Source organism: Calidris pugnax, unplaced genomic scaffold, assembly GCF_001431845.1.
Source record: "Calidris pugnax isolate Ruff unplaced genomic scaffold, ASM143184v1 scaffold91, whole genome shotgun sequence".
NCBI lineage: Eukaryota > Metazoa > Chordata > Aves > Charadriiformes > Scolopacidae > Calidris > Calidris pugnax.
In genome coordinates, this window is record NW_015090898.1 from 1,670,805 (window position 1) to 1,686,227 (window position 15,423).

At 45.7% G+C, this 15,423-nt stretch overlaps 1 protein-coding gene across 5 annotated transcripts in view; it reads left to right on the forward strand.

The window, feature by feature from the left end:
* Window positions 1–15,423, forward strand: part of KCND3 (potassium channel, voltage gated Shal related subfamily D, member 3) — a 120,923-nt gene that overhangs the window by 83,418 nt on the left and 22,082 nt on the right. For all 5 annotated transcript variants that reach the window (XR_001412788.1, XM_014948531.1, XM_014948530.1 and 2 more), the window contains exon 3: window positions 3,095–3,257. Coding sequence is in view for 4 of the 5 variants with exons in the window: in XM_014948531.1 (XP_014804017.1) it covers window positions 3,095–3,257 (163 nt within the window). In the remaining variant the exon portion in view is untranslated. The remainder of the gene's footprint in view (window positions 1–3,094; window positions 3,258–15,423) is intronic.

Consider the following 15,423-nt stretch of genomic DNA (forward strand, 5'->3'; position numbering starts at 1 on the left):
CACTCCATCCTGGGGTCAGCTCTCCCCACGGTCTCACCTTGGCTCTGCCACCTAAACCATGTCACCCGGGGCACAGGAGCACACCCTGGGACACACCACTCAGGTCCCTGCCCTCCCTCTGCCAGCCCAGAGGAGCAGTGATGGACCTCACGCTCTCCCAAAGGCAGGTCTTCTACTAGTAAGCAGGAAGGCATCGGGATACAGGTTTATCAGTTTTCAGTTGCACTCATCTCCTCCGAGTCTAGAGAGACAACAGCTACACAAAAACAATAATTCATGAACCATCAACCCCTCCCCAGGGGCATCCCTTACACCGGCTGGAAAGTCGGCACATAAAGAGGCTGCTGGAAAAGAGCATCCTCTGGAAAGCTGTTCCATCGTCCCAACAGAGGTGGTATTGCTGTAGCACCTTCTGATGTCCCTACACCAGAGGGCTTTCCAGCTTTTTGAGTCCAATCCCCCCGTTTGTAGGGCTGGGAGTGTCGCACGGAGAGAGGATCATCAGAGATGCTGCTGAGAGGCTATTTTTAGAGCGAGTCGTTTGATGAGCTGTTCAGCACCTTATTTATTGCCGTCTCCAGCTGGGAGTAAAGCAGTGTCCAGACACCTCTGCTGCTAAAACCAGGACTTGGAAGCAGTGACCTCTATTTGATAACATTTTCCGTCCCGACAGAGAGAAAAACAACAGCACATTATGCTGTCAGGGCTAATAGCTGCTAATTAGGGTGAGTGACATACGACCCCCCCTTTTATAGCCAAAGAACACAGAGGACAAAAAAAAAAAAAAAAAAGAGATCATGAAATTGTGCATTCACAGTCTGGAGAGTGACCACTTAAAAGTAATTTCCTATTTTGTTTGGTTTTTTCCCTGGTTTCTCTGTTTAAGGTTTTACTCGAGGGTTACGTTATGTGTACAGCAAGTAGAGTCTCTGGTCTGTGTTTCCTTGGTAGGAAAGATGATCTTTAAGGTCCCTTCCAACCTAGAATATTCTGTGAAACGGGGCTTTGGGGGGACACCAAGAGAAGAAAAGGGGACAAAGCCAAGCTACATCATCTGTCCCATGGGACAGAGGTGCAGAGGCTCCAACAGGGCTATGGGTGCCCAGAGCTCTGAAGAGCCCAGCACCTGCTTAAGGAGGCAGAGAGTCAGTAACCAAATGCCATTTCATACCCGGGGAACCAAGGTACAGAAAGCTGAAATTATTTACTAGAGGTCACATTTAAAGTCTACTGAATTTGCAGCCTCCCGTTGTTTTATTACAGGCTCCAACATCCCACTAGACCCTCTGAATGTTAATCATTACCTACCTCTTCTATCTTCTTGCTGCTCTAATGAGATTATTGATGAATTACTTAAAACGCACTTTCTGTGGAAGAAATTTTTAGGGGACAAGTTGCCTTTTACTAAACAAATTAATGAGAAAGTTGAGTTCTCTCATTCCGGTCTGGGGAAAAGAAGTTTTGGGTTTAAAATGCCCAATTAGTACTAACTGAAATCCAATATTGGAGATTTTTTGGCACTGAATCTGTTATAAATATGCCATGTGGCCATTAGTACCTTGTGGTACCATCAGGAAAAAAATACTCACTCCAGCAATTAATATTGCATTAGCTGCAGATGTCAATAGAGTAGAACAATTGCAACTTTATAGGTTCATTGCAAACCCCATCGCAGTCAAAATCAAAGGGAGGCTTCTCGTTAAGGGCCAGGGGATCTAGATCGAGCTCTGCTGAAGCACATCTGGGTTTTACACCGATCAAAGAGCTAAGATATTTCTGACCATGAGTATCACTGAACACAGAGAACATGGCCACGGGTGCACCACGTGCCCTGCGAACCCAGAGGGACAAACCCACTGTGTTCTCTCCACAGGTAACTGTGGTAGAGCCAGGAGTCAGCATTAGGTACAAGCTTCAGGTTGTCTTTCTACAGCCAGTGCAAAAATCTCTCGTGGCAGTATCTCTCATCATAGTTTTGCAAATGAAGCTCTACATCTCCCCAGCAGAACCCTCCGGGCTCCAGGACACTCTGAGCTGTCCTGATGGCCTTTTAAAGCATCTTCTTTGAGGTCCCAAGTAATGAGGTAACTCTCAGCCTGCGTGTAAGAACAAAACTCTACAAGGCAGACTGTGAGCCAGACACTTATTATTATACCTCCTACAAATGCACAGAGGGGCTTTCTCTCAGTGCTCAGGGTCACTGAGATCATGTTTGAGGCACATGATTAATTTCCAGCCTTATTGTGTTAAGGGGCGGCAGGAGGAAAGTAAGAAAGATTTAGTTTTTTTAGAGCAGTGTTAAATGAAGCAGAAGACCTTGTCACTTCGCAAGAGCTTTTCAACTACCTTTGCATAAAGCAGCAGCTAAAAAGTTAATAGACATAAATAGCATTTTATTGATTTGAGGTATTCTGAGGGGCTTTAATGCAGGTGAAGGCAGGAGAAGGACTCTGCTTGGGATAATTAAGCCTTAGTTAGTGAAGCTTGAAGCATTTATACCAAAAAAGGAAAACCAACCCAAAAAACCTGAAAATACCAAAGAAATATACCCAGCACAGAGGTTTGTCAGAATATTTTTCAGCTGGACCCATATTCCTGAGAATTTACTGAATCCAGGCTTTGAATGAACACCAAATTTCTGGGGTACAGAAATGGGAAGGAAACTGCTGTGGGTTTTGAAATGGAAGTGTAAATGTGTACTCATTTGCACCTGATACAAGGGAATGAACATACATGAACATGCTCACAGGAGTTTTAGGATTCAGGGTCAGAGCTCAGCTACACAGAGAGGAGCAGTGGGCACCAACCCAGCCAGGGTCCGAGTTTAACGTGCTCAGCAGCTGCCTGAACCAGCACAGCTATTCTGCAACAAAAGCGCCTTTCTTTGGTTTAGGTTGATTCATTACCAAAGTGTGGTGTAAATCCTCATCTCCAGGGTGGCAGCACCACGTGAATTGTTGCTCTCGGGGTGGATTTCCAAGCTTCAGTGTCTGACCTGGACACTAGCACGAGCCTCGAAAGGCTTTTGGTGCCGTTGCACTTGTCTGAAGCAGGGACTTCCTTTTTTTTTTTTCTTTTTTCTTTCCCCCTCCAGTTATGGTGACATGGTGCCCAAGACAATTGCTGGGAAGATCTTTGGCTCCATCTGCTCCCTGAGCGGGGTGCTGGTCATTGCTCTCCCGGTTCCAGTCATTGTTTCCAACTTCAGCCGGATTTACCACCAGAACCAGCGAGCCGACAAGCGGAGAGCGCAGAAGGTAAGACACCCCCTAGCCCTCTGCCAAAACCACAGCCCTTTTGTCACCACAGGGCTCAAGAGACACCGGTGACAGTTCTGAGCATTGCCCTCTGCCACACACCTCCTCATCTCCCTGCACACACGGGGACTCCCCATCACACACACCCAGAAGCACCCACACCCCCAGGGACACGGCTCCTTCACCACACACACCGTGTACAGAGCATCCTAAAGACCAGAAGCAGTAGGGCTCTTATTGCTCACCTTTGCCACAGACCAGTCTGAAATAAATCTACACATATACTCATAAATCGTTAGCAGGAGCTGTTTATCTCCCTGGCTGCTTGGTTCCTGTTGTCTCTCCAGAGTTTTGAAAACACCCATCCAGAAACCTGTACTCATCAGAGCAAATACACCCTCAAACTGCAACTGTGACACAGACAAAACACTGGGAATACACAAAAACCCCTGGAAGTGTCAGGGGATTATTGAATATTCCAAAATATGCAGAGTTTTTGCCAGCATAAGCTTACTGATTCACGGGGAAAGTACAACACGTTTATTATATCTCCATTTCAGTCTGCTAAATTACACCAAAACCAGAATCAGGTTTTTACAACAACAGCAAACTAAAGGTCTGAGGTTTTTTTTTTTTCCTCCCTACGGAACGCTGTCTGCCAGAAATTCAAGACTCAGGGGACCTGATGGAAAACAGTAGTAGCAAGATGTGCTATTTCTGCTTCAGGCGAGCATCTGGGCCGTGCCTCCTTCTTGCATCTCAGGGAGCTGACAGCAGAGCGCTGAGATACAAGACCTACAAAACCACAAAATTTGGCAGCCAAAACACATAAGGCGAGTAGCAGAGAGAGAGAGTGTCGTGCAGGGATGAGCTGCAGCCTCCCTGAGTCACTGCTGGGTTTTACACACACCTGCATTAGCTTTGGCCTTGTACGTGTGAAACAAACTGCAGTGATTTTGGGAGGTGTTTTTGAGGGAGTCATCGGATTAGTCATACAACATAATATAGGTTTAAAAAAATATATATATATCTAGAGATACCATAACAGAAGTCCACTCGGTACCATGCACTGGTGAGTCAGCAACCGGACAGTGAGAAACCAGTATGGATCATTACATTTATTTAATCAATGTACATGATTTGTAGAGCGAGTTGCTTAATGCAAGGCAGCACCCAGGGATGGGGAATCCGGTGTCACCTGGGAGCAGGAACACGGCAGGTGTCAGCACAGGGAAGGGCTGGAGACCCACGGAGAGGTTTAAGGGGGCAGAGAGCAACAGGACAGTGAGCAAAATAATAGCAGAGTTTGACAGAAAGCACTTGTTCTACTGAAACGGCACATGGACACGGCGAGAGACAGAACCTGCTTCACAGCAGGGCCTGGGCAAGACAAATAAACAGGATTTGTGTCCAACCATCACAACATCACAGCACAAGGATCTCAACACAGAGGAGCTCCAGAGCCGACGGCGGCTCTGTGCTGTCAGGAGACCATCCCCTTGGGCAGCACACACTGAAGGTTCATCCTGATTCACCTTTACTGGGTGGACCAGGATCCACCTGGTGACAAACAAGGAAACGTACCACCACCCTTGATGCTGAGGTGATTGATTGCAGCTTTTATAAGGTTTGCTGTATTGACACACAGGGTGTATAATTTCCCATTTGAATTTCTAATTCCCTTGATATTGGATGAATTTCTGGGCTAAGAAAGTTTTCTCAAGTCAGAAGTGTGAGTAATTCTCACATGATCATCACCGCATGAATACTAACGAGAGTGAAAAAGAGAGAAGCACATTAATGACAGTCTCTCCGGAGATGGTCAGGACGAACACAGAGACATTGGGAACCTGCTTTGGTATCACCATCATCACTTGTTCCAGCATCATCCCCCAGCAAACTGAATTCCTGCTTCATAAACAGCAGAGCTTTATCAACAGCTAAAACTCTGTCCCTGTGTAAAGATACAAAGACATTCCCGTGCAAGATGGTTGGAAAAAGCTCTTTGCATTCTCTCAGCCCTTGACCATGAAGAGCCCACCAGGAGAAGGTCCTTATAAGCAGAGTTTAGAAGACACAGCTTTGAAGAACTAACACAGACATCTTTCCTAAGGTTCTAGTGTGCTAAATTAATTCTTTTTCTCTTTTAATTGAAACGTAAATAATTTGTAGGGTTTGTATTAGTATAAAGGCTTTAAAGGTTTTCTTTAGTTCAAGAACCATAAAAGTGTACAAATAGGTTTCAAGACTAGGTTATAGACCATATTCTTTTTTTTTTTTTCTGAACTCAGAGCGAAGTTTTCCAATGAGAAATAACAAAGGCAAAAGTCTAATTGGCTGCCTGTGATGTTCACAGATTTGGAGGTCAGGGTGTGAGCAGACCTGGGCTCCCTGGTGCAGTGGGGATTTCCCAGGGGCCACATTCCAGAAAACAGGAAAACACAGCACAGCCCCGATGTCCCTCTGGGCCATGATGTGCTCCATCTTTGCCTCTTGGCTGCTGAGGAGGCACTGGTCTAGCGGGAAGAGGTATTTAAATAGCAAGAATAAAATACTGGGAGGTGGCTGTTACTCATCAGCATCTATTCTTCAACTAACTGAAGAGGAATGTTCCTTAAAAAGGAAAGAATAACACCAAAGCCAAACCACCAGTGGTTTAATCACCTTGAAGATAAATTATTCTTTGCCAAAGCTGCGCTGCAAGAGAATTAATTACATGGAGACCTGGCAATCTTAATTTATTGTGCTGTGTCACCAGATTTTGTCCTCTGGCATGCGGCAAGGACCAGGTCAATCTGAATGGAAGACGAATTGATCATTTCTGACAAGGTTCATTTTGGTAAAATTGTTGGGTTTTTTTCCAAAGACTTTTTTCTTTTCCCCCTTTTTGACTGATGTGCTAAAAATAGATCTTTCTGACTTTGAAATGATGCTGTTCCTTAGTGAATGTCACAGCCTTTGGTTTTAAAAGAGAATTTGACACTTAAAAGGCTTGACAATAGAATGACTTTGTAATTCAAGTAACACCGGGGCCCCTCTCTCGCTGTGTGTGTTTGGCAGCAGAGATGCAGAGTGAAGGGATCTGGTGCTGGTTTGAGGACCACACCTCCCACTTCCCAACCCTGGAAAGAGAAAGCAGAGGCAGCTACTGAAGAGAAAAGCAGAGGCAGGCCCTTAGCAGCAGTAGAAAAAGTAAAACAATTTGGTGTTTGGAAGCTAGAGAGTGTGCGAGTACAGCCCCAGCCACAGCATCGTCCCCACCAGGGCAGGAGAGAAACGCTCGGCTGAAAGGCTGTCAGAGAACACGGTGGTGGAGAGAATAGATGCAGCCTTTCAGAGACCCCAGACGTGCCAATTGCTCTCCAGGGCCCCCAGGTACGCTGTAGCCCCCTCTGGACTCCAACAAGTCAAAAGTCCTGCAAGAATGAGCCTTCACGTGTCAACTCCAGCTGTTGGCAGACAAGGTTGTCCCCACGCCTTTAAGCAGAGAATCAACACCAAATCACAGGCCCTGTCTTTGCACAAACAGTAGCAAAAAATACAAGGAAGGAGAAGAAGAAAACACTAGATCTCTTAGTAAAAATACTTCTAGAAAGACGTTTTTCAAAGTGTTATGGGAGCCTTTGTTGGTCCTCAGCCTCCCAGGTCCAATGACATTTTTTTTGTCCAGCTTTAAAATAACCAACTCAAACCCCTCAACTGGAAAGATTGTGCTAAGAGCAGCAAAGTTACCTTAATCTGTTGTTATTTTTGGTCCTGGAATGATGCTTCAGAAAGGACAGCTAGAGATGCCTTTGATGTCTCCCCAAACCACTCCAATACCGTCTGTCTGATCACAGCAGCACGACCCCATTGTCTCCAGTGTCCCGTTCCCTTGGGAAACAGGAGCTGGCAATGAAGTGCACAGGAGCTCTCAGAAATGGGAGTTTGCTTGGCTGGGCCACTGACTGACAAATGGCAGTGTGCACTAACGGCTTTTCAGTAAGAAAAAATAGTTAAAATGGAAAAATATACTGGAACAAGGGCAATGCAGCAGCAGAGGGTAAACTGATGTGGTTGTTACCCCAGCTCCCTGCACACCCCAACACACATGTAGGTGAACATGCTGAAGTCCTCAAAGGCACACATAAAGCAGTTTTGGCCAGCCTTAGAAGGCACATGGAAGTAGGGTGGCAGCTGAAAAGTTTGGAAATAGCAACACCAGCCTAAAGCAAACTGGTCTCTAGACCCTCTGGGCTATAGATGCACCAACTGAGTTGTTGTAGATCTGCTCGTTTGGGAGAAAACAGCTGTTCAGAAAGGGGCCTCTCCCACAATGAAAAGTGTAAATGCCCAGATGTAATGAAAAACCCCCTGTTTAAAGTGCATTTGTCGTTTAATGGTTAGATTTGCTAAATCAGCCAGGATAGTGAAATGACTGATAATCCCAGAGGGATTAGGATCCTTTTAGTGGTGCATTTCACAGGGGCTAAACTGAAACTGTCACCCACAAATACAAAACTCCAGTAATCACAGTGCCTGGTTTCAGAGCTGCAGTAAATACGCTTTTGAGGACTACAGCTTCTTTTCGTTTATGATCTGGTGGCCTCTGACACTCTAAGAACAATCAGTGTCCTGCAAAAGCCTTGAAATGCACTTCTCATTTTATCCTCTAGGCCTTAAATTTCCAGAAAAGAGCCAAACGCCCAGATTTAGGCAGGGAAAGGACTATCCAGGATAAAAAAAAAAAAATATGATTTTGCAGAGCCACTCTCAGGTAAAACTGTAGTATGGAACTGAAAACTAATGCAGGCTCTCAAAGAGTAGATGGTATAGATGAGGTGAAGCAGAGGACTGGACGTGTTGCCTGGTGGCTGGATTAAAGCATCGAGCCAGCATTGGCAGAAGAAAGGAAGGAAGGAAGGAAGGGGCAAGGGAGAAGCTGTGTCTCTTCAGATGGAAGTGGATGAGAGGAAATAGATGGAGGAAGCTTATTGCAGGGAGTGAGAGCTGCTCCAGAGATGGCTGCACACAGGCAGCGATGACTCCGCAGGCTGAGGGAGAGGTAACTATGGAGATGCTTAAAGGGGGCTTAAGCCAAAAGGAAGGAAGAGCAAGGACACAAAACGTCTTTCTGATTGTTCTGTAAGAGACATGTTAGAAACAGCCTGTTCCAGACCCAGCCGTCACTCCCAGAGGCAGGGAAAACAGGGCTGCAGGGCTGATGGAGAGGGGAGATGGTGATGAAAAGAATGCTTAATACTGGATTTACATCATCATCGCGCCCGTGAGAAAGACGGCCCACACACCTGTCAATAACGAGGCCATTATAATAATTGATTTGCTAGAGAGCAGGGGTGTCATCTTTGAAATGTTCTGTTTTTCAGCTGACACCCTAAATTTTGGAGGTGGGTTAGTGAACCTCAGCGCGTGGAACAGAACGGCCAGAAAAAAGCGAGTGGAGCAAAGCTGTGAGCTGTCTGAGGAGAGCTCAGCGACAGAACATGACTCAGTTCCCAGCAGGGGATGGGGTTGGGAACTTAAGGAGAGAGAGAAACAATAAGGTTAAAACTGGAGCTGGCTGACATTTAGAAAACATGTTTTTTTCAACCACAATGAATCTGTGTGGAATATGTTTTTGTTGTTGTTGATATTTAACAGTTTTTGAAGGGTTGGGGGGAAGCTTTTTTATTATTTTCAGGTTTTTTTAAAAGCAGATTTCATTTTTGCTAGGGTAGGTATTTCTTTCTCTTCTGTCTCCTGTTCAGTGTGTGTCACTTTCCCTCATAGAGATCAGGGGGAAAAACCCAAAGAAATAAACCAACCAGGAATCCTTCCTCTTTTTTTTCCCACTGTCCAGGAAAGCAAAATGGCATTTCCATCAGCTCAGCTAGTTCCTCCAGTTCCCTAGGTCCCAAATCTCCTAAGACAACTAGATGATAGTTCCCTGGGTCCCAAATCTCCTAAGACAACTAGATGATCTCCTAAGACAACTGGAGAAGGACTCTTTGCCAGGAAGGGTAATGATAGGACAAGGAGAAACGGTTTTAAATTGGAAGAAAAAAGATTCAGATTAGATCTCAGGAAGAAATTTTTTACTCTGAGGGTGGTGAGACACTGGAACAGGTTGCCCAGAGAAGCTGTGGCTGCCCCATCCCTGGAGGGGTTCAAGGCCAGGCTGGATGGGGCCTTGAGCAACCTGGTCTGGTGGGAGGTGTCCCTGCCCAGGGCAGGGGGGTTGGAACTCGGTGATCTTTGAGGTCCCTTCCAACCCAAACCATTCTGTGATTCTATGTCTCCCCTGAAAGGAAGGATGGGAATCAGTGAGCAAGAGCTTACAGGTCCAGCCTCCAAAACCAACCTGTACATCTGGATACAAATCCCGTTGTCAATAGTGGCCCAATGCCCAGATGAAAGAATTTCCACACTTATCCAGAATCCACTACACATTTGTTTCCTGCCATGAGACCCTTTCACATCATGTCTCAGTCATAACCAGAGAACAGCCTGCAGCATGTAAGAACCTGACTGATCCATCCTCGTGGTCTCTCCTTGGTCATCACCGTGAAGAGGGTCCCCTTTCCCCACCCATGGGAGCCCGGGCCACGCATGGCAGCCTCCTCCAGATGGCTGCACGATGCAGCGCAGTTGGGAGGATTTGTAATGGCTGATGTTGCCCATTTCATCCCAGATGTCTAAATAAATGCAAGCTGTAATCGCCTGGTCAAGGAGACCTGCACGCAAAACGTTCAGCCAAAAACCACTGGGAAGCCCAGTCCTCCTTCGGAACTGGGTCCTAGGGATCAGATTCTTTGCTGTAGCCTTTATTGAGTAGTTATTTTACCACCAATGCAGGATGGAGCAGACTGGGTGCAGTTCAGCTCCCAGCCCACACACCAAATACAGCTCAAACAGCCCCGCACCAGCTGCAATATGCAGTAATGTCTGCATTCATGGAAATGGATATATCCACTGGGTCAGGAAAAAGATAACTACAAGTGGGTGTAAATGGTAGTAAAGCTTATTGCAGCTACTAATTTGTACCCTGACAGTGATAAGCAGACAAAAAAAGCATTTGTTGCTGACAGACATGGTGCTAGGATGGCAATAGAGGTCCCCAAGCCCCCTGGCCCCTCGTCAGAGGGACGGGAGCACTCGCAGTCCAGCAGCACATCTCTTGGGAGCCACTGCAGAATTCCCCTGCTTACACACTGCCAGATGTCTCACAGCTCGAGGAGTCCTAGAATCTCATTACTCCACTCCTCCCACTCCACCCAGCAGCCCTGGTCTGCAAAGTCTGACTCAGAACAAGCCTTTGTTGTTTGAAGGTCATGAAAATCCCATCAAAGAGTAACTGCTGATAACTTCAGCAGCGCATCAGGTGCTAAACCAGCACGAAGCAGGTCTCTCTGGGCACGAGCAGGAGCCTGCTGTCCTTTTTGCCTCCCCTCTACAGCCAGGCTCACTGTTTTGACAAACTCCCATGCTGCAGCATCACCACCCTCCTATACTTCCCTCTCTGTGGGTTTTTCATGCATAAAACTGGGATAAATCCACTTCCTTTTCTGGCTCGGTGGATTCTTGTGGAGTTAGTTCATGTACATATACAAGATTATAGAGTGAAACCACGTTATGTTAATAGGATTCAGACCCAGGATTTTAAATTCACCTGTCTGAGCTTTGCAGGAGCAGCTCCTGCTGACTCACCAGCCGGGGCAGCAGGAACGGCAGCGTTTCCTCCCCGACCAGCAGAGAATGGGTCAGGAGCAGACAAGGGAATCAAGAGCGTGCATAAAACATACAGATAATTTTCTAACAAAATATCTGCATGGGGAAATGACAGCATTCCTGGGAGTGCTGTGCAGGAAGAAAAAGCAGTTCAATCTACCAGAGAAATTGCTTTTCCTATAGGAAATGGTTCCTCACTCCTCCCCTTTGTGCCTCTCCTGTTTGCCACACAGAGGGTAACTCCAGCCACCAGCTCCCGGGGGCAGAGCAGGCAGCAAGACCCAACTCAGCATCAGCTCCACACAAATACAATAACAGGGATCAATTCCACACGTTGTCCCTGAGCTCTGGTACCCAGGCACCAGTGCATTTCCATGCACACACGAAGCACCAGCTTCGTTAGCGATTGATTCAGGACAATTAGGAGCCATTCTAGGATGTGCAGCGATGCTGGGATGCCAAAGCAGGCCTGGAACAGCGTGTGGCCATGACAACTGGGCAGGTCTCTGGGGATGGAGAGGGATGCTCCAGCCCCAGGAGGGCACACACGGGCTGCTCCTCCGCATCTGCCAGGGCACGGCAGGCAGCCAGCCCGGAGAGGATGCCAGCCCGAGGACGTGAGCCACAACACACACACTGCTAAGAGTCTTCACTTCTCAAATAGGACCAGGGGATGGGCTCATGGTGGATTTTTTTCCACAGAAGCCTCATGTAAGAGATTCATCCACAGAGACCCCAGGAGGAAGAGGAACAACAAGGGGAAGCTTCAGTAAGAAAGCTAATTGCACTGCACAGCGACTCTATTGACATCCGATGACTTCCGAGCAATTTTTATTTGCCAGAAACACCTCTCAGTTACTGCTGGAAGCTCATAGCAGAGAGGTGGGATGGAGCACAGATCCCACACTCCTGCTTAACCCCATTCCTTCTGGGTCCCTGCCCCTCAGAAACAAGAAGCTCCAACTGCCAGGGAGCTGGGAAACAGCCCTGCCATCATCTCCTCCCCTTGGGCTTCATTCCACGGGGAGGAATTAAAGGCAAGAGTTTTACAAATTTGCCTTTTTTTTTTCTTGAGTTTTATTCAGAAGTTTTGTGGTCATCACCCCCATTCCTGTGCCTCCCATGTTTTCACCATCTTCCTTGGGAAGGTGCAAGCAGCACCATGTCAAGCAATTACCTTCCTTTTCTGTACTAACCACAGGCCTCCACACCATTAATTAGCGTTCATATATCAGGTCTGGTAAGTTGGCATGTGACACTAGATCAAATTCTGTTAATTTCTCCATCCCCTGAATACTTCATAGCTATTAATTAGGGGTGTGAGCTGTGTGAAAGATGTTATAAAAGTGAGAACTGGAAGCACAGACAGATAGATAAATCACAGGCAGACAGATGCTCATCACACTTTGCTTCCACTGAAACACAGAACTGTATTTTATAACAGAGAACAGCAACTTCTCTATTAATAATGCAGTAAAACACGAGGCTCTTGTCTTGAGAAGACGCTTCATAAGTAATACATTTCCAGACAAATTCTGACACCCTAATTTACACCCCATAATACTTCACTTCTAACTCTAACAAACTATACCAGGTTCCCACTACAACTGGTGTGGCACCTCTTTGACCACACATTCCTGGGGCAGTTTTGACCCAAGCTCTAAAATCTGTTATAGCACTAAGAATACAAAAAATAGAAAGGCGTATGTAGGGATTTCTTTTATTATTATTTCAAGAGACAAAGCAAAGAAGCACCGAGAGTGAGCGCTGTCAGGCAGCAGGACCCATAGTGGGGGAACCTCAGCATAGAGGAAGCTTTGAATTTCAGCAAGATGCAGTAACGGTATATAACAGACTCCAATCAAGAGAAAACTGTCTGTAAGGTCAGTTCTTGTAGAGATCAAGGTCTGGCTGTAACCTTTACTGGGTGGATGGGTAGATGGATAACTAAAAAAAAAGGCACTAGAAACAAGTAGGGCATCTACCGAGGATAAAAATACAAAATAGCCTCCAAAAAAGCTTATACTTAAATGTCAAGCAAAGGAATACAGTGAGAATTGTCAGACTGTACAAGAAGTGAAGTTTATTCTATTGTTTCCTGAAGAATGCAGCAAACACCAGAAAGGGAAAGGTCTGTGTGAAAAGACGACGTCAATACAATGGCAACTGAGAAAAACTGGCAACAAATACATGCAGGCTGGAAATCAGGAGAAACCTTCTAAATAGAAGTTCTCAAATAAATACCCAGTAGGAGCAAGAGCTTCACTGAGTTTAAGCCACAGCTTAAGTTCAAGATTAAAATGTACCAAGGGAAGACTTGCAATAGGAGGGGACCAGTCTCGGTACCCCCGGGGACTTCCTGACCCCCCCCACATTTCTCCCCTCAAGTTTTGCATATTACAACCAGTTTGTTAAGTTCAAGATGAAAATGTACCAAGGGAAGATTTGCAATAGGAGGGGACCAGTCTCGGTGCCCCCAGGAATTCCTGACCCCCCTGCATTTCTCCCCTCAAGTTTTGCATATTACAACACCTTTTTCAAAGTTGTGTGTTTCATCAGGCAGGAGATCTGTGACTGGTAGAGAAGCCGAGATCCATTAAACTCCATATTCTGTGCATTGTTCTATAAATAGATCGAACATCATGTTCTTCAGAGTTGGAAAAGATTAAACGATATAGTGCATTTGAAATGATGTTCTGTTGCTTTAATGGTGCCAAGGGTAAGGTAGGATTAAAAGGAGAGGCACAGAGGAGAGGAGGGGAATCTTTCATCTCTGGAAAGTAATGAAGAGGCCCAAAATAAGATCAAGGTCTGACTGTAAGTGGTTCTATCAAATTATATAGGAATATAATGAGTTCTACACCATCTAATTTCCATATGCGGCTCTACAACATCTCTCCCCAAAGCAAAGATGACAGAATACTTAAACTTGGCTCAAAAGCTGTTTAACGTAAAGATTGGAGAGGAAGGAAAGTCCAAATGTGCGTGCTTTGATTCTTAAGGAAAAAAAGGTTAAAAGTGACAGAAAAATGCTCTGCAGAAGCTAACTTTTCTAACAGTGCTGTAACTCCACTGCTGCCTATTGCAGTGGCCAGACAGACCCACGGCCAGCAGAGTAACAACCAGCAGTTAGTATATGGGCCATTTGCTTTTTAAAAAGCCATGATTTCACTCAGTGTTCAAACATATGGAATAACCCCGATCCCCGATTTGGCAGCCCAGCCCATTTCCAAGCTTTGTTAAAGGTGGCCCATCAGCTTCCCAGAGCCATAAGTAGGATGGATGATCAGTGTTGCCCGATTATATTGAGGAAAGCACTCCACAGTCAATAGATTCATTTAATTTCTTGCCCACTACCATTTTTGAATGCTTTTTAAAAAGTGAAGAATTTTCCATTTTCTGCTTGGCAAGGAAAAACCACCACAATGGGCCGGGGAGCCAAGCTATTTTCTGCCAGATGAATGTTACAACCATTCCCTTTCCAAGTTATGTATGTGCACCCAGTTCCCACTCAGAAGGACAAATTGAGGTCTTGCTGAAGCTGAATTCCTTTCGGAATTTTATGCTAAAATTAGTGAAGGGTACCACAAGCAAGATGATGTTAGGAAGGTGAGAACATAAGTACAGGAAAATACCTTTTTGTCATTCCATACTTCAAGCCCTGTTGTTAAGGCTGCAGAAGCTCCTGTTTAAATGTACAGCCTCCTTGTTATCTTTTCCATAGCCTGAGGTCAACCACGTTCTTTCCATCTAGAATTCAAGTCCCGACCCAAACTAGCACCAGATACAGAAAAACACAAGAAAATCAAGCACTTACTGAACGGCTCTGATATTGCACCTTGGAGTAAAGATCAGATCAAGATATTCTGTTGATCCACAAGAAAATCAAGCACTTACTGAATGGCTCTGATACTGCACCTTGGAAGTAAAGATCAGATCAAGATATTCTGTTGATTACTTTTGAGAACAGCTTCATTTCAGCCTCAAAAGACAAGTGGTGTACACCTACTGCACCGCTGGACTCACTGCAGCAGTCGGCAACAGCTCTACTCATATTCAAACTACTAATTGTTTAGGGAAAAAATGGGAAGCACTGTTAATTATCTCCTCTAGCTGCATTTTCTGCCAGGAGTGCTCTTAGTGTGGTTCAGGCAGATGAAGTTAGAAAGGATGTGGACTGGAGCATCTCTCGTATGAGGAAAGGCTGAGAGAGCTGGCACTCTTTAGCCTGAGGAAGAGACAGCTCAGATGGATCTTTATTATATAAATATAAAAATACCTGAAGACAGGGTGCAAAGGGGATGGAGCTCTCCTCATTGGTGCCCAGTGATGGGACCAGAGGTGATGGGCACAGACAGACACAGGAGGCTCCATCTGAACATCAGGAAAACACTTCCAGTGTGAGGGTGACTGAGCACTGACCGGCACAGGTTGCCCAGGAAGGTGGTGAATTTTCCAT